The sequence below is a fragment of the Nomascus leucogenys genome, chromosome 6 (assembly GCF_006542625.1).
Source record: "Nomascus leucogenys isolate Asia chromosome 6, Asia_NLE_v1, whole genome shotgun sequence".
In the NCBI taxonomy this organism is placed as follows: domain Eukaryota; kingdom Metazoa; phylum Chordata; class Mammalia; order Primates; family Hylobatidae; genus Nomascus; species Nomascus leucogenys.
In genome coordinates this window covers 95,318,593-95,345,951 of record NC_044386.1, presented here as the reverse complement: position 1 = coordinate 95,345,951, position 27,359 = coordinate 95,318,593, and the positions used below count along the sequence as shown (strand labels likewise).

Genomic DNA, 27,359 nt, shown 5'->3' with positions numbered 1-27,359 from the left:
CTTTGTTAGCTCCAGCTAGCCTACCAATATCAAGTCTCATTATGTTATTACAAAATCACATAAGCTCAGCAGATAGCCACATTTGCTCCTAAAATTCATTTTGCCTTTACACTTAACAAATGGGTCAGTTTTAACGGCACTATCTGACCTTTTCCCAAAGGAAGTTTGGCATCCTTAATTTAGAATAGCTTTAACATTTCTGCTAACTCTGCTATTTACATACCAAGAGCCTTAACTCTCTACTGCCATTAAAGTTCAGTTTCCTCATCGAAAATATTCCATAAAGAATTCTATCTGGCAAAGCTATGGTGAAGATTAGAAGTGCTGCGCAGCACAGTATCTGGCATACAGTACCTCCATAAACATTGGCCATCGTTAATTGTCACTTCAAGCCCAGATATGTGTATGCTCCTCTGGCATGTGGCTTCTGAATGAGCTAAGGACACTTAGAACCCTACTACTCCCCCCACAAACTACAAGGCCACACCGCAGATAAAGGGCCCATGTGACACATAGTAAAGCCTGCCTAGGGTAGAGGCCAACACTAGCATCTAGCTACAATCTACTGTTGCTAAGCATTTTATGGAAGTCATTTCATTTAATCTTCACAATTCTATGAATTCAATGTTAGTTATTTCCACTTTATAGATGAGGAAAATGGAGGTTTAGAAAAATTGAAAAACTTGCCCTAACTGGAGAGCCAGAAAGTAGCAGAACTAGAGTAGCTACAAGCCTGCAATCTTTTAAGGTTGACTACCTTCTATTTATTTTTTAACTGACAGATAAAATTGTATGTATTTATCAATGTATAACATGTTTTGAAGTATATATACATTGTGGAAGGGCTAAGTCTAATTCACATAGGCATTACCTCACATAGTTACCATTTTTGTAGTAAGAACACTTAACAGTCACTCTCTTAGCATACTTCAAGAATATAGTATATGGGCCAGGCACGGTGGCTCACACCTGTAATCCCAGCACTTTGGGAGGCCGAGGCAGGTGGATCACTTGAGGCCAGGAGTTTGAGACCACCCTGGCTAACATGGTAAAACCCCATCTCTACTAAAAAGACAAAAAAAAAAATTAGCCGGGCATGGTGGTGCACACAGCATGTAGTCCCAGCTACTTGGGAGTCTGAGGCATGACAATCACTTGAACCCTTGAACCCAGGAAGTAGAAGTTGCAGTGAGCTGAGATCATGCCACTGCACTCCAGCCTGGGCAACAAAGTGAGACTCTGTCTCCAAAACAGAAAACAAAACAAAACAAAACAAAACAAAACAAAAAAGAATACATGGTCACTGACTATAGTCTCCATGTTGTACAATAGACCTCGAGAACTTATTCCTCCAAAACGAATTTTGTATCTTTTGACCATCATCTCCCCAAACCCCCTCCCAACCACCCCAGACCCTGATGACTGCCATTCAACTCTATATTTCTATGAGAGCAACATTTTTAGACTCCACACATGAGTGAGATCATGCACTATTTGTCTTTCTGGGCCTGGCTTATTTCACTTAACATCCTCCAAGTTCATCCATGCTGGTGCAAATGACAGGATGTCCTTCTTTATGGCAGAAGAGTATTTTGTTATGTATATATACCACATTTTCTTTATCCACCATCAGCTAATGCACACTTAGGTTAATTCCATATCCTAGCTATTGTGAACAGTGCTGCAATAAACATGGGAGTGCAGATATCTCTTCAACACACTGATTTCATTTCTAAGTCAGCATTCTTAACAGCTACACTACCCTGTGTCACGGCAGAGCTGGCTGTTGAGACTTTCCACCATCTACCTTGACCTGACCACCCTCTTCCACATTATTAAGAGGCTCCCAGCTGAGTCTCTGCTGCTAATGCCTCTTGTTCTGTGCTTCCCCTCCCATCCACCAACGACTTGCAAGTTCTTTTTTTTCCACACTGTCAGGGATAGTTGTAAAAACTAGTCTCAATGTGTATACCCCCTTTTTTTCCTCATCAGTAAAACAAATTTTACCTTTGCTGCTACACTATTTTTTTACTCCTGCTGGTTTAAGTCCCATTTCAAATAACAGAGGTTTATCTCTACAGGCTGCCTGACCTATGCATAAATGAGGTGTTACCACTGAATAGCCTTTATGCCAACAGTGATTTTTAACAGTGATTTTTAATGAATGAAGTGAATTCAATCAGTTCATTTGCAGATGTAGATAAAAGGCTAAACGCTGCTTTCCTTGAGTAACTCGTTTGTTGTTTACTATATTAAGTTAAGCTTTCCCATCCAAGCTTAGACATTAAGCCAACCCTTTACCTCTTCAAATTCACTTCAGGGCTCCATCCACACTACCTGCAGGATGTTTCCTAGCATACCCCTTGCTTGATAGACTTGCCTTAACTCATACCTTTCCTAAGACTCATCAGGGTCACTTTACTTGTTCCCATCTTTCTAATTAGTTCACAAAGAACTACTGCATCTTCTAAAAACTTCTAAAATGCTTGTTACTAGAATAAAAAAAAAAGGTTAACAAAACAAAAATAGAACAAAATGAAATAAACTATTAGAGCAAGAATTCCTTAAAATTCAGAATTAAATACAAACAAGTTTATCATCAACAGAGTATTTCTGAAAAATTTTTCATCTCTGGTTCTCCTGGGCTTTAATGCAAGTAAAATAATTTAAAAAGTAAATCAATTCTACCAAATATGTATCATACTGGCCTCTGTGAATCACCTGTTTGAATTAGCCACATCTCCAGTAACAGGTGTACTTAATTCAGATTCTCCCAGAGGAACCTAATATCCACCAACTAGCCAGAATTAAAAAGAAAACAAAATTAATCAATAAAATGAGCAATTTTATTATTTTATAGTTTTATAGTTAATGATAAATAAAAGTAACTTACCTACTTCAGTGAGTTGATGTCTTTCTAATGTTAAATTCTTTGGATCCTTAATAAAATGAAAGGGTTGTATTTTTATTCCTTCAATTTGAGGGAATAATAAAGCAAAACCAGATTCTCCAATTTCTATTTCCTGAGGTCGATTGCTACCTGATCCCATTGGAGTCACTAGAGAAAAAGTTAAACAGTTTCACCAATAGAGTCAGTAAAAACTAGATAACTACAGTTTGGGTCACTAAGATAATCATCAAGCTAACAAGCCACTATCTGAGTAAAAGTTTTTCAGCTTTAACAGTTTTAGGGTGTAGTGTCATGATATTTGCCATTTAACTTTCAAATGGTTCAGAAAGAAATTTTTTATAAGCAAAGTGAGAAAAAACAAATGTTGCAAAATTTTTTTAACTGCTAAACTAGATAAAGGGTATATGGGTATTTATCATGCTATTCTATTATTCTTTCAACTTCTCCATATTTTTCAAATTAAAAAGTTGGGGGGGAGTAAATATACTTTCACAACAATTCCAATTTTTAAAAGTTTACCCTAAAAATATTTGAGAATTATATAAAGTATATATATACCCAAGTATTTTATCACATAATTTCAAATAGAAAATAAAAAGAAAAAACCTGAATGTCCCACACTGGTATTCAGTTAAAAGTTACACTGGTATCATAGAATATAGCCATTAAAATGATGACAAATATATATTTATAGACAAGGAAATATGCTTGTAATATGCTCTGAATTTTACAGGTAGATATTACAGATTGAACTGTGTCATCCCCTCCCTACTGCCTACCCCAAATTCATGTTTAAGCCCTAACCCCCTATGTGACTATATTTGGAGATAAGGCCTTTAAAGAGATAGTTAAGATTAAATGAGGTCACAAGGGTAGGACCCTAATCCAACAGGACTAGTGTCCTGAGAAGAAGAGGAAGAGACAGCAGGCATGCTTATGTATGAGGAAAGGCCACATGAGAACACAGTGAGAGAGCAGCTGTAAGTAAGCTTCAGAGAGACCATCCCCGATCTTGGACTTCTAGCCTCCCAAACTGTGAGAAAATAAGCTTCCGTTGTTTAAGCCACCCAGTCTGTGGTATTTTGTTATGGTAGCCCTAGTAGACTAACACAGTAGGTTACAAGTCTACAGAAAATTGTATTCTGTATTCTGGTTTTTTATATTTACATACATATATAAATAAAGGTTAACATCATAAGAGTGGTGGTTAACTCTGTGGTGCTTAAAGGTGCTTTTGCTTATCTGAATCTTCTGATTTTTTTTTCTAAAAATAACTATTACTAGTATAAAAAAAGAAATAAACTTTTTTTTTTTTTTTTTTGGAGACAGAGTCTCACTCTGTCACCCAGGCTGGAATGAACTGGTGCAACCTCTGCCTCCCGGTTCCCAACAATTCTCCTGCCTCAGCCTCCCATGTAGCTGGAATTACAGGCATGAGCCACCATGCCCAGCTAATTTTTACTTTTTTTTTTTTGAGACAGAGTCTTGCTTTATCATCCAGACTGGTGTGCAATGGCGTGATCTCGGCTCACCGCAACCTCTGCCTCCTGGGCTCAAGCAATTCTCCTGCCTTAGCCTACTGAGCAGCTGGGATTATAGGTGCCCGCCACTATGCCTGGCTAATTTTTGTATTTTTAGTAGAGATGGGGTTTTACCATGTCGGCCAGGCTGCTCTTGAACTCCTGACCTCATGATCCACCCACCTCGGCCTCCCAAAGTGCTGGGACCACAGACGTGAGCCACTGCACCTGGCCAATTTTTATATTTTTTAGTAGAGATGGGGTTTTGCCATGTTGGCCAGGCTGACTTGAAGTGATCCGCCTGCCTCGGCCTCCTAAAGTGCTGGGATTACAGGTGTGAGCCACCACACCCGGCCAAAAAGAAATAAACTCTTTTTTTAAAAAAAATGTTAAGCCCTTTAGAAACCAAAGCTAGAGCAACTGAACAAATAATATTCATTTGTAAACATGTGAAATTCTTTCTACCTCACTGTACAAGACTCAAATTCAGATCAAAAATCTTTCAGTGAAGATTAAAAATGACAATTCTCAGTAGAGTACTACTGAGTTGGAACAAAAAAACATAACAGCAGCCGGGTGCGGTGGCTCATGCCTGTAATCCCAGCACTTTGGGAGGCTGAGGCAGTGGATCATCTGAGGTCAGGAGTTTGAGACCAGCCTGGCCAACGTGGTGAAACCCAGTTTCTACTAAAAATACAAAAATTAGCCAGGTGTGGTGGTGGCGGGTGCCTGTGATCTCAGCTACTTGGGAGGCTGAGGCAGGAGAATCGCTTGAATCCAGGAGGCAAAAGTTGCAGGGAGTGGAGATCACACCATTGCACTCCAACTTTGGCAACAAGAGTGAAACTCCATCTCAAAAACAATAAATAAATGACAGCTAACATTTACTTACTGCTTTCTGTGTATCTCTATTGTAAATGCTTTACAAGTGTTAACTCATTTAATTCTCACAACCCTCCAAGGAAGGTACTACTGTCATCATCCCCACTTCCTTGATGAGGACAGTGAAGCCCCATGAAGTTAGGTAACTTGCTCAAAGTCATACAGATACTACGCGGTAGAGCCGGCATTCCAATCCAGGTATCTAACCATTGCACCATTACTGCCTCAACAGAATCTTTCCTCCCCCAATTAACTACAGAAAAGAATCAAAAATAATAAAAACCGGCAAAAACTCACCAGCAGCAATCAAGCATGGAAAGGGGCACAACCTCATGCTATAAACGTCGAAGAGTGGTACCAAAGCAGAGAAACAGAAGTCTCCTAATAAGGCCCATCTTTGCTCCTAATCCCAGCCCCATCTCACCCCTACCCACCAGACACAATACTGCTTGAACTGACAAAACTCTGAAAATGCCCACAAATACTTCCTAATTTGGAGGGAGGCAGAATAAGATCTTTCCCCTCTTATGAATGACTACTGGATATGCATTATACAGGTAGCCTTCAGATGAGAAATACCACAATAACTTAATAAACATTAATATAAGGCAAATATAATGCCATGGTAAATATGACTGACTTTATTGTATTTTAGATGGACACAAATAGAAATGTGGTTCTAAGCTAAAAATAACTCACCAATCCAAAGGACCCCACATTAATGCAAGGAAGAAATCATCAAGTTGCTAATTTATCTCACCTACAATTCCTGGGGTCACAATCCCAAGGACTTGGCATTGTTTGGGGAATAGCTTCTCAAGGGCAAGTGCTGTTTCCATACTAGTTCTTTTCCTTGCTGTAAAAATACAGTAGCAAAATGATTAAATATCATCCATTTAAAGTCAAATCTGAGAATGAAAAAGTAAAAAAGCAAATACTGGAAATATTTAAGTCACTTAACACGAGAATGCTCTAAATAAACATCTAAAAGCATTGATTAAAACAAACACTTTACCTGTTTTGGTCCTGGCTTTTAAATTATAAATCTGATCTTTTGCACCACTAGTCTGCCTTTCCCCTCTGTTCATATATTGCTTTTGCCCCAGTGATGTCAAATTTAGCAGTAACAGCTGAATTTTAGACTTGCTATTGTACCTTTCTGTTCAGCTGATATTGCAGCATAACTACTATTTGCATCAACAGTCACCTGGATTCAAATTAAACAATGAGAATCCATTATCTAAGTCTAACTTGGGACCTAAGTGTGCCCATCTTGGATACCCATTCTACCTTTTCCTTCAGCAAGCTAAAAATGCACCGTTTCTCTACATAACTTTGGTAAATGGGACCTCATGTTCCAATACAGTAAAAGGCCTGAATAGCCAAAGTCATACAACCTGTTTTAATAATAAAAAGTGCCTGGAGAATTAAAGCATCTCAAATTGAGAAAAACACCTTTCTAACGAATTTGTTTCAATTGCACTACAAGGTTTAGAAATCAATCTGAAGCAGAAAGGTTTCCTCAAGGTTCAAAGATAGATATATTGATGCATACTACAGGTGGCAGTCCCAGAGCCTCAGAAAGTCAGTTAACTCTCAGGACAAGTACAATATTGAACTCCAAACAGAAGGCACATGATAAAAAAACAGAAACAAAAGCTTTTCTTTTGATATTTACCTCTCTTATGGCCACGACACTCTTCCAGACTAATGAAAGTTTCTGAATCAGCCATGTAAAGAACTGTATGTGGTAAGATGCGAACATTCTGCAAAGGAAAAAAAAAATTGGAATTGGATCTCATGAATCCATGAGTGCTTCTGCATAGTCCCTTAAAGTACCACCCAGTCCACAGTGCAATCAAATTAGAACTCAGGATTAAGAAACTCAATCAAAACCGCACAACTACATGGTAACTGAACAACCTGCTCCTGAATGACTACTGGGCAAATAACAAAATGAAGGCAGAAATAAAGAGGTTCTTTGAAACCAATGAGAACAAAGACACAACGTACCAGAATCTCTGGGACACAGCTAAAGCACTGTTTAGAGGGAAATTTATAGCACTAAATGCACACAGGAGAAAGCAGGAAAGATCTAAAATTGACACCCTAACATCACAATTAAAAGAACTAGAGAAGCAAGAGCAAACAAATTCAAAAGCTAGCAGAAGGCAAGAAATAACTAAGATCAGACAAGAACTGAAGGAGACAGAGACAAGAAAAATCCTTCAAAAACTCAATGAATCCAGGAGCTGGTTTTTTTGAAAAGATCAACAAAATAGATAGACTGCTAGCCAGACTAATAAAGAAGAAGAGAGAGAAGAATCAAATACACACAATAAAAAATGATAAAGGGGATATCACCACTGATCCCACAGAAATACAGACTACCATCAGAGAATACCATAAACACCTCTATGCAAATAAACTAGAAAATCTAGAAGAAATGGATAAATTCCTGGACACATACCCCTCCAAACACTAAACCAGGAAGAAGTCGAATTCCTGTATAGACCAATAACAAGTTCTGAAATTGAGGCAGTAATTAATAGCCTACAAACCAAAAAAAGCCCAAGACCAGACGAATTCACAGCCGAATTCTACCAAAGGTACAAAGAGGAACTAATACCATTCCTTTTGAAACTATTCCAAACAATAGAAAAAGAGGGACTCATCCCTAACTCATTTTATGAGGCCAGCATCATCCTGATACCAAAACCTGGCAGAGACACAATAAAAAAAGAAAATTTCAGGCCAATATCCCTGATGAATATCGATGTGAAAATCCTCAATAAAATATTAGCAAACCGAATCCAGCAGCACATCAAAAAGCTTATCTACCACAATCAAGTTGGCTACATCCCTGGGATGCAAGGCTGGTTCAACATATGCAAATCAATACATGTCATATAAACATATAAACATACATCATATAAACAGAACCAATGACCAAAACCACGAGTATCTCAATAGATGCAGAAAAGACCTTTGATAAAATTCAACACCCCTTCATGCTAAAAACTCTCAATAAACTAGGTATTGATGGAACGTATCTCAAAATAATAAGAGCTATTTATGACAAACCCACAGCCAATATCATACTAGATGGGTAAAAGCTGGAAGCATTCTTTTTGAAAACCGGCACAAGACAAAGATGCCCTCTCTCACCACTCCTATTCAACATAGTATTGGAGGTTCCGGCCAGGGCAATAAAGCAAAAGAAAGAAAGAAAGGGTATTCAAATAGGAAGAGAGGAAGTCAAATTGTCTCTGTTTGCAGATGACATGATTGTATATTTAGAAAACCCAGTCATCTCAGCCCAAAATCTCCTTAAGCTGACAAGCAACTTCAGCAAAGTCTCAGGATACAAAATCAATGTGCAAAAATCACAAGCATTTCTAAACACCAATAACAGACAAACAGAAAGCCAAATCATGAGTGAACTCCCATTCACAATTGCTACTAAGAGAATAAAATACCTAGGAATACAACTTAAAGGGATGTGAAGGACCTCTTCAAGGAGAACTACAAACCACTGCTCAAGGAAATAAGAGAGGACACAAACAAATGGAAAAACATTCCATGCTCATGGATAGGAAGAATCAATATCGTGAAAATGGCCATACTGCCCAAAGTAATTTAGAGATTCAATGCTGTCCCCATCAGGCTACCATTGACTTTCTTCACAGAATGAGAAACAACTACTTTAAATTTCATATGGAACCAATAAAGAGCCTGTATAGCCAGGACAATTCTAACCAAAAAGAAAAAAGCTGGAGGCGTCATGCTACCTGACTTCAAACTGTACTACAAGACTACAGTAACCAAAACAGTATGGTACTGGTACCAAAACAGATATACAGACCAATGGAACAGAACAGAGGCCTCAGAAATAACACCACACATCTACAACCATCTGATCTTTGACAAACCTGACAAAACAAGCAATAGGAATAGGATTCACGATTTAATAAATGGTGTTCAGAAAACTGGCTAGCCATATGCAGAAAACTAAAACTGGACCCCTTCCTTACACCTTATACAAAAATTAACTCAAGATGGATTAAAGACTTAAATGTAACACCTAAAACCATAAAAACCCTAGAAGAACATCTAGGCAATACCATTCAGGACATAGGCATGGGCAAAGACTTCATGACTAAAACACCAAAAGCAATGGCAACAAAAGCCAAAATTGACAAATGGGAGCTAATTAAACTAAGGAGCTTCTGCACAGCAAAAGAAACTATCATCAGAGTGAACAGGCAACCTACAGAATGGGAGAAAATTTTTGCAATCTATCCATCTGACAAAGGGCTAATATCCAGAATCTACAAGGAACTTAAACAAATTTGAAGAAAAAAACAACCCCATCAAAAAGTGGGCGAGGGATATGAACAGACACTTCTCAAAAGAAGACATTTATGCGGCCAACAAACATATGAAAAAAAGGTCATCATCACTGGTCATTAGAGAAATGCAAATCAAAACCAAAATGAGATACCATCTCATGCCAGTTAGAGTGGCGATCATTAAAAGGTCAGGAAACAACAGATGCTGGAGAGGATATGGAGAAACAGGAACACTTTCACACTGTTGGTGGGAGTGCAAATTAGTTCAACCATTATGGAAGACAGTGTGGTGATTCCTCAAGGATCTAGAAAGAGAAATACCATTTGGCCCAGCAATCCCATTACTGGGTATATATCCAAAGGATTATAAATCATTCTACTATAAAGACACATGCATATGCATGTTTACTGCAGCACTATTCACAATAGCAAAGACTTGAAACCAACTCAAATGCCCATCAATGATAGACTGGATGAAGAAAATGTTGCACAGATACACCATGGAATACTATGCAGCCATAAAAAAGGATGCGTTCATGTCCTTTGCAGGGACATGGATGAAGCTGGAAACCATCATTTTCAGCAAACTAACACAGGAACAGAAAACCAAATGTCACATGTTCTCATTCATAAGTGGGAGTTGAACAACGAGAACACATGGACACAGGGAAGGTAACATCACACATCAGGGTGTTTCAGGGAGTGGGGGATTAGGGAAGGGATAGCATTAGGAGAAATACCTAACGTAGATGACAGGTTGATGGGTGCAGCAAACCACCATGGCACGTGTATACCTATGTAACAAACCTGCACGTTCTGCACATGTATCCCAGAAATTAAAAAAAAAAAAGTATCACCTCATCCAAACTGCTGGTACCCTACCTTCTTTCAGGTCAATGTTGGCATTCTGAGTCAATCTACTTCTCATTTACTTTTCATTCATGCTCTTTCATTTTCAGTTCGTTTACTAAACACCTATAATTTCTTCATACCAGCCCTCAAAAAGTTCATTTTCATAATGATAACTGAAGCTCTTAGAACAAAAACATCAAGTACCAGCAAAAGATGCACTTGCTTTATTTGAACAGGCATCACAGTATCAGAAAAATCTCAGCACTGGGGAAGGTATACAGGCTGTATCACTCCTCTTTTCACTGCTTATCAAATCAAATACTCTAAGCCTCCATTTCCAGGCTTGCCAGCAAGACTTCCTTCAGAGCCCCTTAGCTTACTATTAATATTATCCAGACACACCCACTTCCCCATATGTTCTATTGCTCTGTTCTTGTGGAACTTAAGACTGTTTCTGTCTAGAGACACCTTAAGTGCCACCTCCTCTCCAAAACCTTTTCCTAAACTCCTTCAGTACTCTGGACCTCAGATGCAACATCCCTTACCCCTAGTTAATCTTGTTTGTGCCCTATCTCCCCTATGAGCTGGGCTTATTCAGACTCACCTGTTTTCAACTAAACTTTCCAATTAAAGACAAGCGGCAAAGCAGCTGAATTAAATGAAAAGGATGAATATATTTTTCTAAGCTAGCTATTTTCAAATATTTTTTACTACCAGAATAAAATGAAGTACTTAGGATATAGCAAAGCCTCACTGTTGGTTAAATGGAAAAAAAAAAAAGTTGATCCATTATAATTTGGGGGAATGCCAAGATGTTTCAGAATACATTCTACATAGATAAACTAATAAAAGAGACAGATAGCATGATCGCCTGTGGGGCCCAGGGCTGCCCAAGACCTACGGATATAGTTTCCTTGGTCCACACAGCATTTTCAGAAAATGTAAACTGAATGCCAATGTTGAAAATTCCACCGAATTTTTACATAAAATGTGGATTTCCAGATTCTTTTTAAAAACTGGACATTTTGGCAACACTTAGACTACGTGCCTCTTAACTAAGGCTAAACGGAGGCAAGCCTTTCCAGACTGCCATGGTGCTACCACTCTGTTGAGCTACCTGACCCTCTTCAGCTACCTGCCCGACTTTCAAGTCATCTGAATCCGTGATGCCTGGTATAGTGAGTAAAAGAGACAGAAAAAGAGATTTACGGGCCAGGCACAGTGGCTCACGCCTGTAATATCAGCATTTTGGGAGGCCACGGTGGGTGGACTGCCTGAGGCCAGGGTGAGACCAGCCTGGCCAACATGGTGAAACCCCATCTCTACTAAAAATACAAAAATTAACCGAGTATGGTTGCGTGCGCCTGTAGTCCCAACTACTCGGGAGGCTGAGGCAGGACAATCACTTGAACTAGGAAGGTGGAGGTTGCACTGAGTCAAGATCGGGCCACTGCACTCCAGCATAGGTGACAGGCGAGACTCTGTCTCAAAAAACAAAACAAAACAAAACAAAAAACAGATTTAGGTCTCAGTGGCAACTCTGCCACAAACCAGCAGAATAACTCTCATCAAGCTTTTAGGCCTCAGGTTTCCTACTCCTGAACAAGTATTAAAAGTCTGGTCCTGAGATTTTATGAGGCACCCACTGAAAAGCAATTGCTGAATTTTCCTTCCTAATTCACACTAAAAGTAGTGACATAACAAGCCTCAATATGAAATGTTCTTGAAGCACAGTTAAGACAGCTAGCACCACATTCCACTGTTCAAAGAAGTTACAAATGGCAAGCTGTTTTATAAAGCCTTTGGTGGACTTTAAAATATTTCTTTTTTTTTTTTTTTTTTGATACACAGTCTCACTCTATCACCCAGGCTGGAGTGAAGTGGTGCAATCTCGGCTCAAGCAAACTCCATCTCCCTGGTTCAAGCGATTCTGGTACCTCAGCTACCCAAGTAGCTGCGATTACAGGTTTGCACTAACATGCCCAGCCAATTTTTGTACTTTAATATTTTTATTTATATATTTGATATTTTAAAATATTTATATTTTTTTAGTGGAGATGGGGTTTCACCATGTTGGCCAGGCTGTTCTCTAACTCCTGACCTCAAGTGATTTGCCTGCCTCAGCTTTCCAAAGTGCTGGGATTATAGGCATGAGCCACCGTGCCTGGCAGACTTTAAAATATTTCTAATAGAAAAGTTAAATCAGCTTTCTTTATGGCTGTAAAAGTACCCATGTCCACTAGATAACTTGGAAAACACAAACAGCATGTATGATTTAGATACAGTTTTCATGTTTTTGTCTCACCAGCAGTTTACTACAATGGAGGAACTCCTCTAAGGGCATTACTGTAACTATGGGAACTTTAATAATGATACTAATAAAAGAATATTTAATAGACATCTATTGAGAACTTATGCTCCTGGTACTGTAAGTAATGTGTTATATGCATTACCTTTTCATTATTTAATCCTTACAACAACTGTATAAGGGCATAGGAAAATTATTATTTTTCTTTTCATCTTATGGAGATAGCACCTGAGGCTCAGAGAGGTTGAGTAGCTTTTTCAAAGTCACACCACTGGTATATGCCAAAGCTATGGTTCACACCTAAGTCTGTCTGGCTATTAACAGCCACTACAATGTATAAACTCTTAAAGCTATAGAAAAATCATGCCTGCTGTCGTAAAAATTTGAAAACGATGACCATAGAAAACTTTCTAAAAACATTAAATGGAAAAAAAAGCTAACATTTTGGCTTTCTTTTCTACTCCCCCTTTTTTGTCTTTAATAATTCAGATGATACTAAATATATAATTTCATAATCTGTTTTCACTTTTAAAATCAACATTTTCTCTTGTCATTAATGCACTTGCAGTCTATAATTTAATAGCTTTATTAGATTAACATTAGGTTTTTAGTATCCCTTATTATAAACGATGCTCCAGAGAACACCTTTGAGGAAATCTGCTTGCATTTTGAATTTTTCCAAATGATAAACTTCTGGGAAAATGGCAAGAGTTGGGACAAAGTGCCAGAGAGACAAGTTTTCTACAAGCCTGCCTTTGGATACTGGCCAGCTCCCTGGAATGAGAGTTCCAGAGCCCAAACAAGGTAAGGAGAAAGACCACCCAAGGAAGGGGGAAACAGAAGACTGGTTACATATGGGGCATTGATGTAATATCTAAATACATTAAGAATGATGAGAACCAGGTTTCCCTTTGCCCAAAAGGGAGGTACAAATATGAGCAGAGACAAAACTAGAAAGCATCCTGCGTTTGATTCGAAAAGGGTGCACCTGTGTGAACTCATGAGCTTCCACATGTATATAGAAATATAATTGTAAACGTGTGTATATGCATATACTAATGTATATACTTACACATGCATGTATATACATACTTATATTCCTTGGCTCTAATGACTGGGCTTTGGAGCAGCAAATCCCTCAATGCCAAGGAGTATGTTTACAGAGTCTAGACCTTGATTTCTAAATACCACACTCCATCAAAAGGAGCCAGGGCTTAATGGCCAATTCCAGGACCAAAGCAGGTAAAACCCAAAACAAGCTTAGAACATCTTGTGCCAGAAAACAAGAAAAGTGCTCAAAGATAATGGAGTCATCTCTAAAAAGACACTGAAGCCAGCCTGAAGGAACTCCCACTAGCCAAACTAAGGGGTGAGAGGGGTAATTTGAGCACCAAAATACAGTAACAGATTATATCCCACTGAATTAAATAAGACTCCGAGAGTGTACAGATATAAATAAATAAATGAAGACGATATTTACATAGTTTTAAATGATCTCTTCACAAAACAATCATTACAGCAGAAGAGTGATTTTAGTGAAGACACTTGGCAAGCATCACCTTAACTGAGTAATCAAAGGTAATACCACCAATAATGAGACAAATGGAAATCACATGCCACCTAAAGGATGCCGTGAAAAAAGCATAGCATCACTTCTGTGATTATTTCCTGCCAAAGACACAATTGATGGATGTTCTACAAAATAGCCTGGAATTTTCCAGTGTCAAGATTGGGAAAAATCAAGCAAAGCTTGAGAAACTGTTCCAGATCAAAGGAGATTAAAGAAACATGACTTACTTAGAGCAACTTGCAATTGGGAACAGATCTTTTTGCCATGAAGAACCTTACTGGGACAACTGGCAAAATCTGAACCGAGTCTGAGGATAAAATGGTAGAAATGTATCAGTGATAATTTCCTGATTATGACGGCTGCACCGTAGTTATGTCTGTCTGTAAGCCGTACTAAAGTAAATAGAGTGACAGAGCAGCAGGTTGGCACTTTACTGTCAAATGGTTCCCTTCCACTCCCCAGAGATGGTACACCCTGCAGCCCCTCCGACTCCACAGTTCGAGTCTTCATCTCTCCAGGTGTTGGCTCCCCTTTTGAAGTTGGGGGCCAGCGAAGCAAAAGAGTACAGGATCGGAAGTTGAAATATTTGGCTTTAAGTTTGGTTCTTGGCTTTCTAGGTGTGCTCACTGAGCAAGACACACCCAGTTGTCTTCCCGGTAAAACAGACAACAAAAACTTGCTTCAAGGGAAGCAGGTGAAGAGAAGATTCTGCACAGCGTTGTTGTTAATAGTGAAAATGTAGATACTTAAAAGGCCCAACGTGCCGGGCGCGGTGGCTCACGCCTGTAATCCCAGCACTTCGGAAGGCCGATGGGGGCGGATCCCGAGGTCAGAAGATCGAGACCATTCTGGCTAACACGGTGAAACCCCGTCTCTACTAAAAATACAAAAAATTAGCCGGGCGTGGTGGAGGACGCCTGTAGTCCCAGCTACACGGGAGGCTGAGGCAGGAGAATGGCGTGAACCCGGGAGGCGGAGCTTGCGGTGAGCCGAGATCGCGCCACTGCCCTCCAGCCTGGGCGACAGAGCGAGACTACGTCTAAAAAAAAAAAGGCCCAACATTTGATGAACGGTCAAATAAATCATGACACACCCTTACCGTGTAGTCACTAAAACTGATGTTTACAAAATCTTTTCACGGCACAAGAAGATGTTCCTTGAATTAACAAAACTGGGATTTAAAAAAAATAGTTCTCAAAGACTGAAACACCAACCTGCAAATGATTGTGCATGACACCCCTTGCTACTTGCCTCAAGCTCCTCTGCTACCACGCGAACCAAGCAATGCCTCTCCAGGTGGCCGGCCTCGGCCAGGCCTGCGGAGATCCAGGTTACGCTCCGATGGGTCCGCAATACTCTGCGTACACACTCCCTCCATAAGCGGCACACGCTGGGGACGCAAATGCACAAAGGATTGCGAACGGACGTTCATTTTCGTCTCTCCCACAGCTCACAAACCCCCACCCGCTGGCGCAGCTGCAGGAGATCCCTGCGGGATCCAAAGTCCCCGGGGTAGGTAGGTATCAGTCAGGGCGCTGGTTCGGAAGGAGAGCCAGATGTGGAGGAAACCTTAAGGGGAACTTCGCCCCTCAGGGAAGTCCCCCCGGGGCACCACGGCTGGGAGATACTTCGCGGGTAGGGGGTGACCTCAAGGAGGGCGAGGGAGCCGAGGACGGCCCTGGGTCCCCAGGGTCGCTCCCCATCCCGCCAGCCTGGGACACGGTGTGTCCCAAGGCAAGCTTCCCGCCTCCGCCTCCTCTCCTCACCAGGCCACCCGCAGCAATGCCTTGGCAGGCAGGAAGGTGAGCACACGCTCCACCACCTCCGCCAGGTTACTCAACACGAAGGTGCTCCGTGGGTCTACGGAGGAGCCGCGGCAGTCGCCGCAACAGCCCACAGCCTCCATTCCTCGCCAGCCCGCCGGAACCAGTCCTACGGCGGCTCGGAGGAACCCGATTACGCCAGCATAGGGTTGCCCGGCCGCGCACACTGAGCAGGCGTCCGCGCCACTTCCGGCTGGACGGGGAAGGTGGGCGTGGCAACGCCGGTGCGTTCGCTGGCCTGGAGCCCGTACTCCGAGGTTGAAGGCACCCGTTCCGTAATACGCTCGGAACTGTTTTCTTCATTTTCGAGACTGGGTCTAATGCTGTGGCCAGGCGGGAGTGGAGTGGCGCGGCCTCTGCTCACTGCAACTTCTACCTCCCAGGCTCAAGCGATCCTCCCTCCTCAGCCTCCCTCGTAGCTTTAACTACAAGCTCCCGCCCCCACGCCCAGCTAATTTTTGTATTTTTTTGTAGAGACGGGTTTCCTTATGCTCTCCAGGCTGGTCTCAAACTCCAGGGCTCAAGCGATACTGCCGCCTGGGCCTCCCAAGGTGCTGGAATTACAGGCATGAGCCACCGCGCCTGGCAACTTTCTAGGAGGCCTCCTGCAGTGAAAATAAATTATTCCTCTGTGCCTGTGCCTCTCACTGCCCCGGCACCGCCATATTTCTGAGTTTACATCTTTCTCTAATTCACAAATTCCTTGCAGGGACTAGGTAGTGCTTATTGCTCTTCATAGTCCCAATGCCTGTTTAAATAGCATAAGCTCAATTTTTGAACGGACGTTTGCTTTCAAAAAATTGTCTTAGTGAAAATTACTGCCTTTATTCCTTGTAAACTTAGTTAACTCGTTGTAATCTTCAGGTTTAAAGTTTCAAATGAGTAAAATGGCACAAACAGCACCTGCCATTCTAAGGTAGCTGAGTGAGATGATTGCTGTGAAGCACACCCCAAGCTGTGCACCAGTTCCCCGCCAGGGACATTAGATTCACCTGGAAACTACTAAGTTTTAGCACATTCCCGGTCCTTATCCCAGACCTCCCGAATCAGACACTGGGGGTGAGGCCCAGCAATCTGTTTTAACAAACTTTATGGCGATTCTGATGCATGCTCAAACCGAGAACCACCAAGAAATGGAAGCACAGCAGACACAGGTTCATCTCCACCTAACATCCATTCCTCCCGCCAATTCCTTCCTAAGGGAGCCCTGATTTGATCGCCAGATCTTGGGCAGAAACTTGGTCTAAATTAGCAGTTCTCATTATGGCCTCAGGACCCTTTACACCCTAAAATATTGACACGACCAATAGTTTATGTGTGTTATGCCTATCAATATTTACCATATTAAAAATTAGAACATCTTAATACTTTTTAAAAAATGTTATACATTAACGAAATATTTTTATGGAAAACAATTATTTCCCAAATCCTCCTTCCCCCACTGGTGGATAATATGACACTGTCACTGGTATAAGCCTCCTGAGTAGCTGTGGCTTTTTTTTTTGGTAGACCCAGGGTCTGTGTTGCCCAGGGTGGTCTCAAACTCCTGGCCTCAAGACATCCCTCTGCCTCCGCCTCCCAAAGCGTTGAAATTACAAGTATGAGCCACCAAGCCCAGCCAGTTTTTTTCCATAGTCTATTTATAGGCGCAGCTGCTTAAGGAAGCCAGATGGCCCAGATGTCAACAGAGCTTCCTGACCCCTTGCGGAATACCAGAGGAAGATAAACAGGCGCCCTCCAGTTACCTTTAGATCATTAACATAATGCTAAAATCCTCTCCCCTAAAGAAAGCTCACTGGCATCTTGTGAACATGGATGTATGGAAGCAGCATGTTCAGGGACTATGCCTGCTTGTCTGAACTCCAGCCTGTGCTTGCCGCCCTTCATACCTCCCCCCGCCCCTCAGCTAACTCTTTAAACTCCCCAGCCTCCCATCCCTCTGGGAGAAGGTGCCTTTAGAGCATGAGCTCCCCTTCTCCATTCTCTGGCTACTGAACGAAACCTGACTGCCTTTCAAAGTGGGCGTTCTTTGTGGCTGATATAAAGTAGGGAAAGAGGACAGTTTACCAGTGTACCAGACGGCATCACTTTACATTTTTGCAAATATTTAATTTGTCTTAATAGAAGACAAGTAGATTCTCATATCTGCTTCTGAATTCAATCTGTTCCAAAATCACATCATGTAGCCTCTGGAAAACTCCATTGTACACATGAAAGAATAAGTGAAAATGGCAAATGTTTTAATATTATGAAAATAGTCTTTTAAAACCTCTTGAAATGGTCTCAGGGGTCTCCAGTGTTCCCCAAATTATGCTTTGAGAACCGTTTGTGCAAACTAATCACGATGGTTTCATTCTTTTCACCACCATTGGTTTAGGGGTGGGCACAGGTCCCTGATGTAGCCAAGGAAAGGCAAGAGGCAGTGTGCTTGATGGGATGGTGCTTTTAGAGATTTCCTCACCTTGTAAGGAGACACTAGAAGACAGGGGCATTTATCTACCTCTGGATCAAGTAAGGTGGCTGCACATAACATGCAACCAAAAGATGAAATCAACATAGAAAAACCTCAAGGAAGCAGAGCAAAGCCCAGATGTACAGTACCTGGAGTTGTCCTACCTCTGGACTTCTTGTATGTGAGATAACCTGTCAATTGTGTGCAAGGAGGCCATGGGTATGCTAAAGAAGGAGCAGATTATTTTCACTGGGGGAACTAAGGATAGCCATAAGGAAAAAGTTGCACTTGAATTTATAATGAGAATGGAAGAGGAAAAAGGCTGAGAAAAGGTGACTATCGCACAGACTATTTCCAGGTTCTTTCACTATCTCTTGTTATATCTGCCTGTCTTCCAAGCCTCCCCTCACCACTTCCCTCCTTAAATGTCTTATTCCAGAAACTCAATAGAGCCTACAAACACATCAAGCAGAGTTTTCTTATGAGGGAAAAATGAGAAAGTAATCTTTTTTTGCTTGCCATGATCAGCACAAACAAAATTTTTAAATGGTTCTTTATTCATAAACTTGATGCAAGTTTACAAAATTTACTGTACACTGCCAAATAAATCTGCAATTAAAAATAAAATCCATGAAATAAAGCATGCCAAATGTGCAGCTATCAGTCTGCTTGCCATCAGGATATTAAAGAATTCAGCAATGTATTCAAGATTTAGCCTTAGGCTTAAGGAACTTTACTGATTTAAAGAATTCTGCCTTGTCACTTGTTATCTGAGCAACTGGCAATGAGAACTTTATACAAATGTAATCAAGTGAACAAGAATACCAGAAAATCTATTTACTGCTCTCTTAACCAAAATGGAATCAAAAGACATTAAACACACACAATAATGTAGAAATGACAAGTCTCTTAGATGTGGTTTACAAAGTTAAAAACTGAATCTCAAAGCTAATGCAGAAGAAACACTTTTGAACTTTGTAACTGGTTTGTGCAGAAAAATGTGCTTCTGGATTTCTTGTTAAAAGTGCTTAAGAACTAGAATTTACTTTTAAATCAAACTTGGGTGTATAAAAAAATCTATTACCAACGAAAAAGGACTGATTCAGGTAAGGCAATAAAATGGAGAGTACCTTGATTTGAGTTAGGTTCTATAAAAAAAATTAACATATGCAGAGTTTCTATTAATCTTTCAATGTAAAAGCCATTGTTTTGACTATGGCAAAAATTACTGTAAGAGTCTCCAAATTAAGTATCTTTTTGTACTTAACTGCACAGCTTTTGCTCAAGGAGTCTTTGTGCCAATCACTTTATAAGTTTATTAGTTTACAAATGATTGCAACATCCCGTTAATAAAATGGAAACGTAAGATGACTTAGTATTTTAAATAACTTTAAGCTCTATACTGTGGCTCTTGTTCATAAGAAACACTGAACCAACAAGCAGCAGATTCAGCCCAGCAAGACTCTGATGCCCCAGTGGAAATCACTACTCCAAGCCTTAATTGATACAGTTTTACACTGCTTTGCCTAAAAAGTACAATACAACTCAATTAAGAGTATCATCTTCAGGAAACAATTCATATCTTCACATAGTCATTAAAAAGTTTAACAATTTAATGAGTAGGTTTCCTATCATTTTGGCAATATCATAAAATGGTTTTAGACATGAAAGAGCTATTATGATTTAGAAGGCCTTAAATTTTCTAAACCAATATTGAACATCGATTAAACTTGTATTGGCTGTAAATGGAACAATATATTGCAAATCCTTGTAACCCATGGGCTCAATATAGAAAAGTTACCCTAAAGCCTCAACTTCAGTAGCCTGATGTTGACTTGGCTGCTTTAAAAAGTTCACTTTTCAAGAAAAAGAGATAAGGAGTGGCCAGTATGTGTATTTATCAGGAAAAATACAGTAAAGGCCCCACTGCTCAGTCCAAGATATCTAAAATGAGCAAAATGCAAAGGCTGTAACTTATACTGGATGTCAGATGACAGATTATCCACTAAAATATCTATTAACTAACGTCTTCGGTACTGCTGTAATAGGGGCACTCAAAGCTTTTGTCTGCATGTTGGAAAGATTTTCTTTAAAGCAACATTAGTCCAAACATACAACGGTCAACATATTTAGCCATCTTCCTTTGGAGGGGTGTACCAGCCTGAAATAGAATGAAAAAAAAAAGTTAAAATACTTTAATTCTTAAATAAATTAGAAGAACTGGCATGTAATAAGGTTAGCTACAGTCTCTTTTCATAATTTTGGTGTTTAAATCTAGCATAAAAAAATATTTTCTTTTTTTTGAGACAGAGTTTCACTCTGTTACCTAGGCTGGAGTGCAATGGCGCAAACTCAGCTCATTGCAACCTCCACCTCCCAGATCAAGCAATTCTCCTGCCTCAGGCTCCCAAGTACCTGGGATTACAGGCATGTGCCACTATGCCCCACTAATTTTTTTTTTGGTATTTAGTAGAGACAGGGTTTCACCATGTTGGTCAGGCTGGTCTCCAACTAATGACCTCAGGTGATCCACCCACCTCCGCCTCCCAAAGTGCTGGGATTACAGGTGTGAGCCACTGCACCCAGTCTACTGTAAAAATTAAACTTACACTTGGATTGGTAATAACTGCATTTTGCTATTTCACAACAGAAAGTTATTTTCTATGAATAAATTGTACCTGAGTTTTCAACACAAGAGCTCTGTATTAATGGCATCTCTAGCTAAAGATGACTGTGGAATATTAGACTAAAAGAGTAAGTTTTATTCCACTTCAGTTCTATACTTGAAAGTAAGCCTCATGGAAAGTACTTATGTCCCCAAACAAAATCCTGGCGATTTGGAATATAAGGAACTTGGACTGTTATCAGAGCCATAATGTCATTTCACAATGACAAGGAAGCCATCGCAGCAGGTGCAGTGACTAAATGACTATGCCTAAAATCAGAGTTAGTAGCAGGCCAAACTAGAATCCATCTTGAGCTATTGTACAACATGGTGACTATAGTTAACAATATACTATATTCTTGAAAAATGTTAAGAGTGGATGTAAAGTGTCTCAGCATAAAAATGATAACTATGTAAGGTGATGCCTAGGTTAATTAGCTAGATTTAGTCATTCCACAATTACGTATACTTCAAAACTTTGTACACAATAAGTATAATGTCTATTTTTTAAAAATAAGAAAAAAACTTTTTTAAAGATTAAAAAAAAAAACCCTAGAAGTCATCTCTCCTGATTCTGAATCTATTACTCTTTCATCACAGCTAAGCTTATACATACCCACACACTCTCAAATACAGCATTTTCTATAAATATTTTTTGAATGCCAGTTGTAATGTTTAAGAAATAAAAATAAAAATAAGAAATCTGTTTCCCAGGTTCCACAAAAACCTAAGCTCTCCATAAAAAGGCAAATTAGACTAAGTACTGTTTAGGATGAAACTTTAGAATAGTATGAATATGCCAAGATCTATAAAGTATTAATGTAGTACACACAGGTTTCTTTGGATCTAATTTTGTGTGCTAGAAATTATTATGATGAAAACCTGGCCTTGTCCTCAAATTTTATTGTTTCTCTCTTCTGCTTGAAAATTTTGTTTTGAATACTATGTCCATAAGTAAGCAATCACTGAAAGAGTGACAAGTTTGCTTTGTCATTAAAATAAGTGAGCACAAAACACAAATCTTAAGTCACAAACTGACACATTTCTAGCAAAGTAAAGAATACTTTACAGGCATGGTGGCTTGTGCCTACAGTCCAAGCTACTGGGGAGACTGAGGCAGGAGGATCACATCAGCCCAGGAGCTTGAGGCTGCAGTCCACTATAATCACACCTGTAAACAACCACTGCACTCCAGTTATAACAGCAAGAACTCCATCTATAAAGAGTTGCCTTTAACTCAGTTCCTAAGATTTCAAGTAAGTAAAGTGAGTCATTCATTAGTCTACTAAAAAAAAAAAAAAAATCTTGATTCTGACTCTGAGCTACCTAGGCCAAGTGCATAGGATACAAAAATTTTGATTGAAGTACAATGTTAAGGTTTTGTGGTGCGGTGGCTCACACCTGTAATCCCAGCACTTTGGGAGGCCGAGACGGGCAGATCACAAAGTCAGGAGATCGAGACCATCCTGGCTAACATGGGGAAACCCGGTCTCTACTAAAAATACAAAAAAGGCGCCTGTAGTCCCAGCTACTCGGGAGGCTGAGGCAGGAGAATGGCATGAACCCGGGAGGCGGAGCTGGCAGTGAGCCGAGATAGCGCCACTGCACTCCAGCTGGGGTGACAGAGTGAGACTCTGTCTCAAAAAACAAATAAAATAAATAAATAAATAAATAAATAAATATTTTGTATGCAACACAAGTTTTTTTCACTATGGTAACAGCACTTTAAGAAACTAAAGCAAAAACAGAAAAATAAAATGGTAAGTATTAATACATTATCTAAAACTTCTTAAATGGCAATAAACACTTATTTAATTAAACATACCATTTTTCTCATGTATCTGTACAATGGAATTATAGGATTGTTGGGCTCTTGCTAGATTATATTGATTCTGAAAGAGAATTACACATTTTAAATCAAAAGTGTGATTAGGTGAAAATTATTACAATAAATTTATGAATGCATCACACTATGCTTAAAAGAACTGGGAAACTGACCAAAAACAATTTTAACTTAATAGCCTCATTTCTCAATTTCATTATTCTCTATAATTTTATAAAAATAACAAAACCAAAATTGTACCCCAATAAAACTCAACAAGCCTCACAGTTCATTTTTATAAGTCTTCCTACCATTGGACAAGTACAAAGCTTTCTGGTTCTAGAGTCTGTCTCCACATTGCTGAATCAAGTTAAAGGATTATATCTGGATGTTAATAAAACTCAAACTCTCTTCACATAACTTCTATTTTTAAAAAAACTACAAAATATTACTTTCAGATAAGAAAATATTAAGCTACCACGACTATACATATGAACGACATTTTAAGTTAGAAATCTAAAGAATGCCCATAATTGGCACCATGCTTACTAAAGGAGCCCTCTTTTGATAAAAATATACAATCTTTTTAAGGAGCCAAATCTAGGATTAATTTTGTCACCGTAAGTACAACCAACCTATATCTTCACTTAGAATTAATATACCAAGAGCAGCACTCTTCATACTGGTACCCATCTATCCACTATATTATGTGGCAGAAATTTTTGCATAATAAATTCACACAGCACAAGACTCAAAAATGTCTACTTCCTAAGTGAAAACTCTCCCTCCTACTTGTGCCCTAAACACCCAGTTTCCTCCCATTCATCCCCCTTCCTCCACACAAGTTAACCACTATTACTAATTTCTTGTATGTCCCTCTTTAAGATTATACAAGAATATTCATTACAGCCCACTGTAGTTAGCCACTGTCCCTGGCTTTCCTTCACTAACAGTTGCATGCTACAGACATTGGTCTGCCCCTTTTCTCATCTAGCATATCTTGGAGAATGTTCCATATCAGTATAGAACATACCTGTTTTAAACACTGAAATATTTCTATTATACGGACATTCAAGTATTTAATCAGTCCCCTATTGGTGGACATCAGGTTTTGTCAATATTTTGCTGTTATAATGTTGCCAAGAGCAACCTCATACGTATATCTGCTGAGTACTGGTAAAAATGTCCTAGAGTAGAGCTGCTGGGTCAAAAGATACATATGCCTTAGTAATTCTGAGATATTGCTAAATTGCCCTCTATATAACTGCACAAATGTGTCTGCCCACCAGCCATCTGTAAGAGTGCCTCGATGCTGCCTCACCAATGCAGTACTTCAAACATTTGTAGATTTCTGACAATATACTAGATGGACTCCCAGTATAGTTTTGATTTGTATTTCTATTATTGAGTGAGACTGAGCATGTCTCCATTATGTTCACGAGCCATTTATTTCTACTTCTGTAAACAGACTTTTTATACCCTTTTCATATTTTTTTTTAACATGTTAAATTTATGTAAGGACTTTTCCTATTTTTCTACAGGGTAGTCTTTTTCAACATCTAAGAGCTCTTTAAAATAGTAAAGCTGGCCGGGCACGGTGGCTCACATCTGTAATCCCAGCACTTTGAGAGGCTGAGGCAGGTGGATCACCTGAGGTCAGGAGTTCAAGACCAGCCTGACCAACACGGAGAAACCCCGTCTCTACTAAAAATACCAAAATAGCCAGACGTGGTGGCGCACACCTGTAATCTCAGCTACTTGGGAGGCTGAGGCAGGAGAATCGCTTGAACCCAGGAGGCTGACTTTGCAGTGAGCCCGAGATCGTGCCATTGCACTCCAGCTTGGGCAACAAGACCAAAACTCCATCTCAAAAAACAACAACAACAACAAAAACACAAACAAAATAGTAAAGCCCTGCCATAATGCACCTAATAAACTAAACAAAAAATGTATAGTAACACGTTTTTCTTAACATTAATGAAAAACTTTTGTTGCTGTTTTTTTTTGTTTTTTGAGACGGAGTCTCACTCTGTCGCCCAGGCTGGAGTGCAGTGGCGCAATCTTGGCTCACTGCAAGCTCCGCCTCCCAGGTTCACGCCATTCTCCTGCCTCAGCCTCCTGAGTAGCTGGGACTACAGGCGCCCGCCACCACGTCCGGCTAATTTTTTGTATTTGTAGTAGAGACGGGGTTTCACCGTGTTAGCCAGGACGGTCTCGATCTCCTGACCTCGTGATCCGCCCTCCTCGGCCTCCCAAAGTGCTGGGATTACAGGCAAAAAAGTTTTTGTTTTAGTATTTCCACAAAAAGGACAAAAATAAAAGAAACAAACTGGACGTAAAAACTATACATACCCTGAAACTCCCAAATGACTGTGAAGCAGTCACTTTCCAACCCTACTGCCCACCACCCAAAACGCAAAGAGAAAGTAAGAATGTTGGCCTTCCCCAGTCTCAATTATCAGTAGCAAGGTACTCAAAAGCCCAGTTTAAACAAATGTTTCTGCAGAGACCTTACTGTACTGGGAGTCTAGCCCTTCCTATTCTTCTAACTCACTGATTTCTGCTTGTATATCTTTAATAATTTCCCCATTCTGCTTTCCTTCAGGTTCTTTTAAGAGACGGAGTCTTGCTCTGTCACTCAGACTAGAGTGCAGTGGCTGGATCTCAGCTCACTGCAACCTCCACCTCTTGGGTTCAAGCAATTCTCCTGCCTCAGCCTCCTGAGTAGTTGGGACCACAGGCGCCTGCCACAATGCCCAGCTAATTTTCGTGTTTTGTTTTGTTTTGTTTTGCAGAGATGGGTTTCACCATGTTGCCCAGGGTGGTCTCGAACTCCTGAGCTCAGGCCATCCACTCGTCTCAGCCTACCAAAGTGCTAGGATTATAGGAGTGAGCCACCGTCCCCGGCCTCCTTCAGGTTTTTTTATTGTCTTTTCTAACAATCAGAGGTTTGATTCATTTTCATTCTTTTCTTAATGGCATAAGGATTTGGCAATGAACATTCCTCTGAGCTCTCCTTTAGTCTCTGATAAGTAATGATTGCATTATTGCTATTCTCTAGATATTCTGAAGTTTTAATTTCAAATCCCTGTTTGACCTAAGGGCTGTTTGCATGAGTTATAAAATTCCAGAAAGAAATATCTGTTTTCTGGTTTTATTATTAACTTATAGATTTAACTAAGGTCAGAGAATGACATCTGTCCTTTTGTTTTTCAGTATTTGAAGTGTTGTTCATTGAAAAAGATTAGCTTCTTGAATGTTCCAGATAAGAAGAGGGAGGGACAGGAGGGGAGAAAGGAATAGATAGAATTTTAGTAATTTTAATTATGGTTCAATTCTAAGCATTTTAAAATTTCATTTTACTTTTTAAAACCATGATTTACAAGTGTATTTAATTTCCAAATTCACATAGCTTTTTGTTAATCTCTTCATTATTGCCTTCTAACCTTAATTGCTTCATATTTAAATTATATGGTGTGTATGGTACCAACTGTTTTTAAATCGTCTGATTTTATGGATTTATAATTAATTTTTCTCCCATAGTCCATATTTGCTTGAGAACAATCTATATCTAATTATTGGGTACAGAGGTCTATACTTGTCCATTATACCATGCCCATTCACTGGTTATTCAAATCTACATATGGGCATTCTGTTTATCTTACTAGTAGTACGCAGGGTATGCTGAAATCTCCAACTATGATGGTGGACTTGTCAACTTCTCCCTGTGGTTTTATCAGTTTTTCCTGGGTATTTTGAGGCTATTTTGATAGGTACATAAAATACGAAAATTGCTATATCCTCCTAATTAACAGACTTATCATCAAATTGTTACTAATGCTTTCTGTTCCAGAATTCTATTTTGTTTGATATTAAAGCTACATCATTTGTTTTTAGTTAATGTATACTGGCATATCTTTATCACTCTCCTTTATAAAAACTTTCAACCTTTTTGTACCTTCATATTTTAAATACATAGATTAAAACAGCTGGATTTTATTAATTCAATCTAACTGGTAACTTTAGTCCATTTACGTTTGTTGTGACTGATTTATGTAGACTTGCTTCTATCACCTTTAGAACTTCTATTTCTCTCACTTTCTAGTATAATTCTAATATCTCCTCCTGGGATTCCACTAAGACATATTTTAGACCTCATGCTGATCTCTCCCCACCAACCCCACCAACTTCTGCCCTGTCAT

The 27,359-nt window shown here is 39.6% G+C and overlaps 2 protein-coding genes across 6 annotated transcripts in view; both read right to left on the bottom strand.

Moving 5' to 3' along the window:
• The window catches only part of FBXO22 (F-box protein 22), a 30,277-nt gene extending 13,874 nt beyond the window's left edge, over positions 1-16,403 (bottom strand). Inside the window, exons 1-5 of the mRNA XM_003275467.4 lie at positions 16,162-16,403; positions 15,647-15,785; positions 6,992-7,079; positions 6,074-6,169; positions 2,894-3,058 (exon numbers count right to left, since the gene is read on the bottom strand). Of these exons, the coding sequence (XP_003275515.1) occupies positions 2,894-3,058; positions 6,074-6,169; positions 6,992-7,079; positions 15,647-15,785; positions 16,162-16,301 (628 nt within the window). The 5' untranslated portion in view covers positions 16,302-16,403. The remainder of the gene's footprint in view (positions 1-2,893; positions 3,059-6,073; positions 6,170-6,991; positions 7,080-15,646; positions 15,786-16,161) is intronic.
• A 2,803-nt stretch (positions 16,404-19,206) lies between these two features.
• Positions 19,207-27,359, bottom strand: part of UBE2Q2 (ubiquitin conjugating enzyme E2 Q2) — a 58,532-nt gene continuing 50,379 nt past the window's right edge. For 3 of the 5 annotated variants that reach the window (XM_003275459.4, XM_030814827.1, XM_003275460.4), the window contains 2 exons: positions 23,161-23,227; positions 19,207-20,831 (listed from right to left, as the gene is read on the bottom strand). In XM_003275459.4, the coding sequence (XP_003275507.1) occupies positions 20,800-20,831; positions 23,161-23,227 (99 nt within the window). In that variant the 3' untranslated portion in view covers positions 19,207-20,799. The remainder of the gene's footprint in view (positions 20,832-23,160; positions 23,228-27,359) is intronic. The other 2 variants (XM_030814825.1, XM_030814826.1) reach the window with 1 other exon arrangement.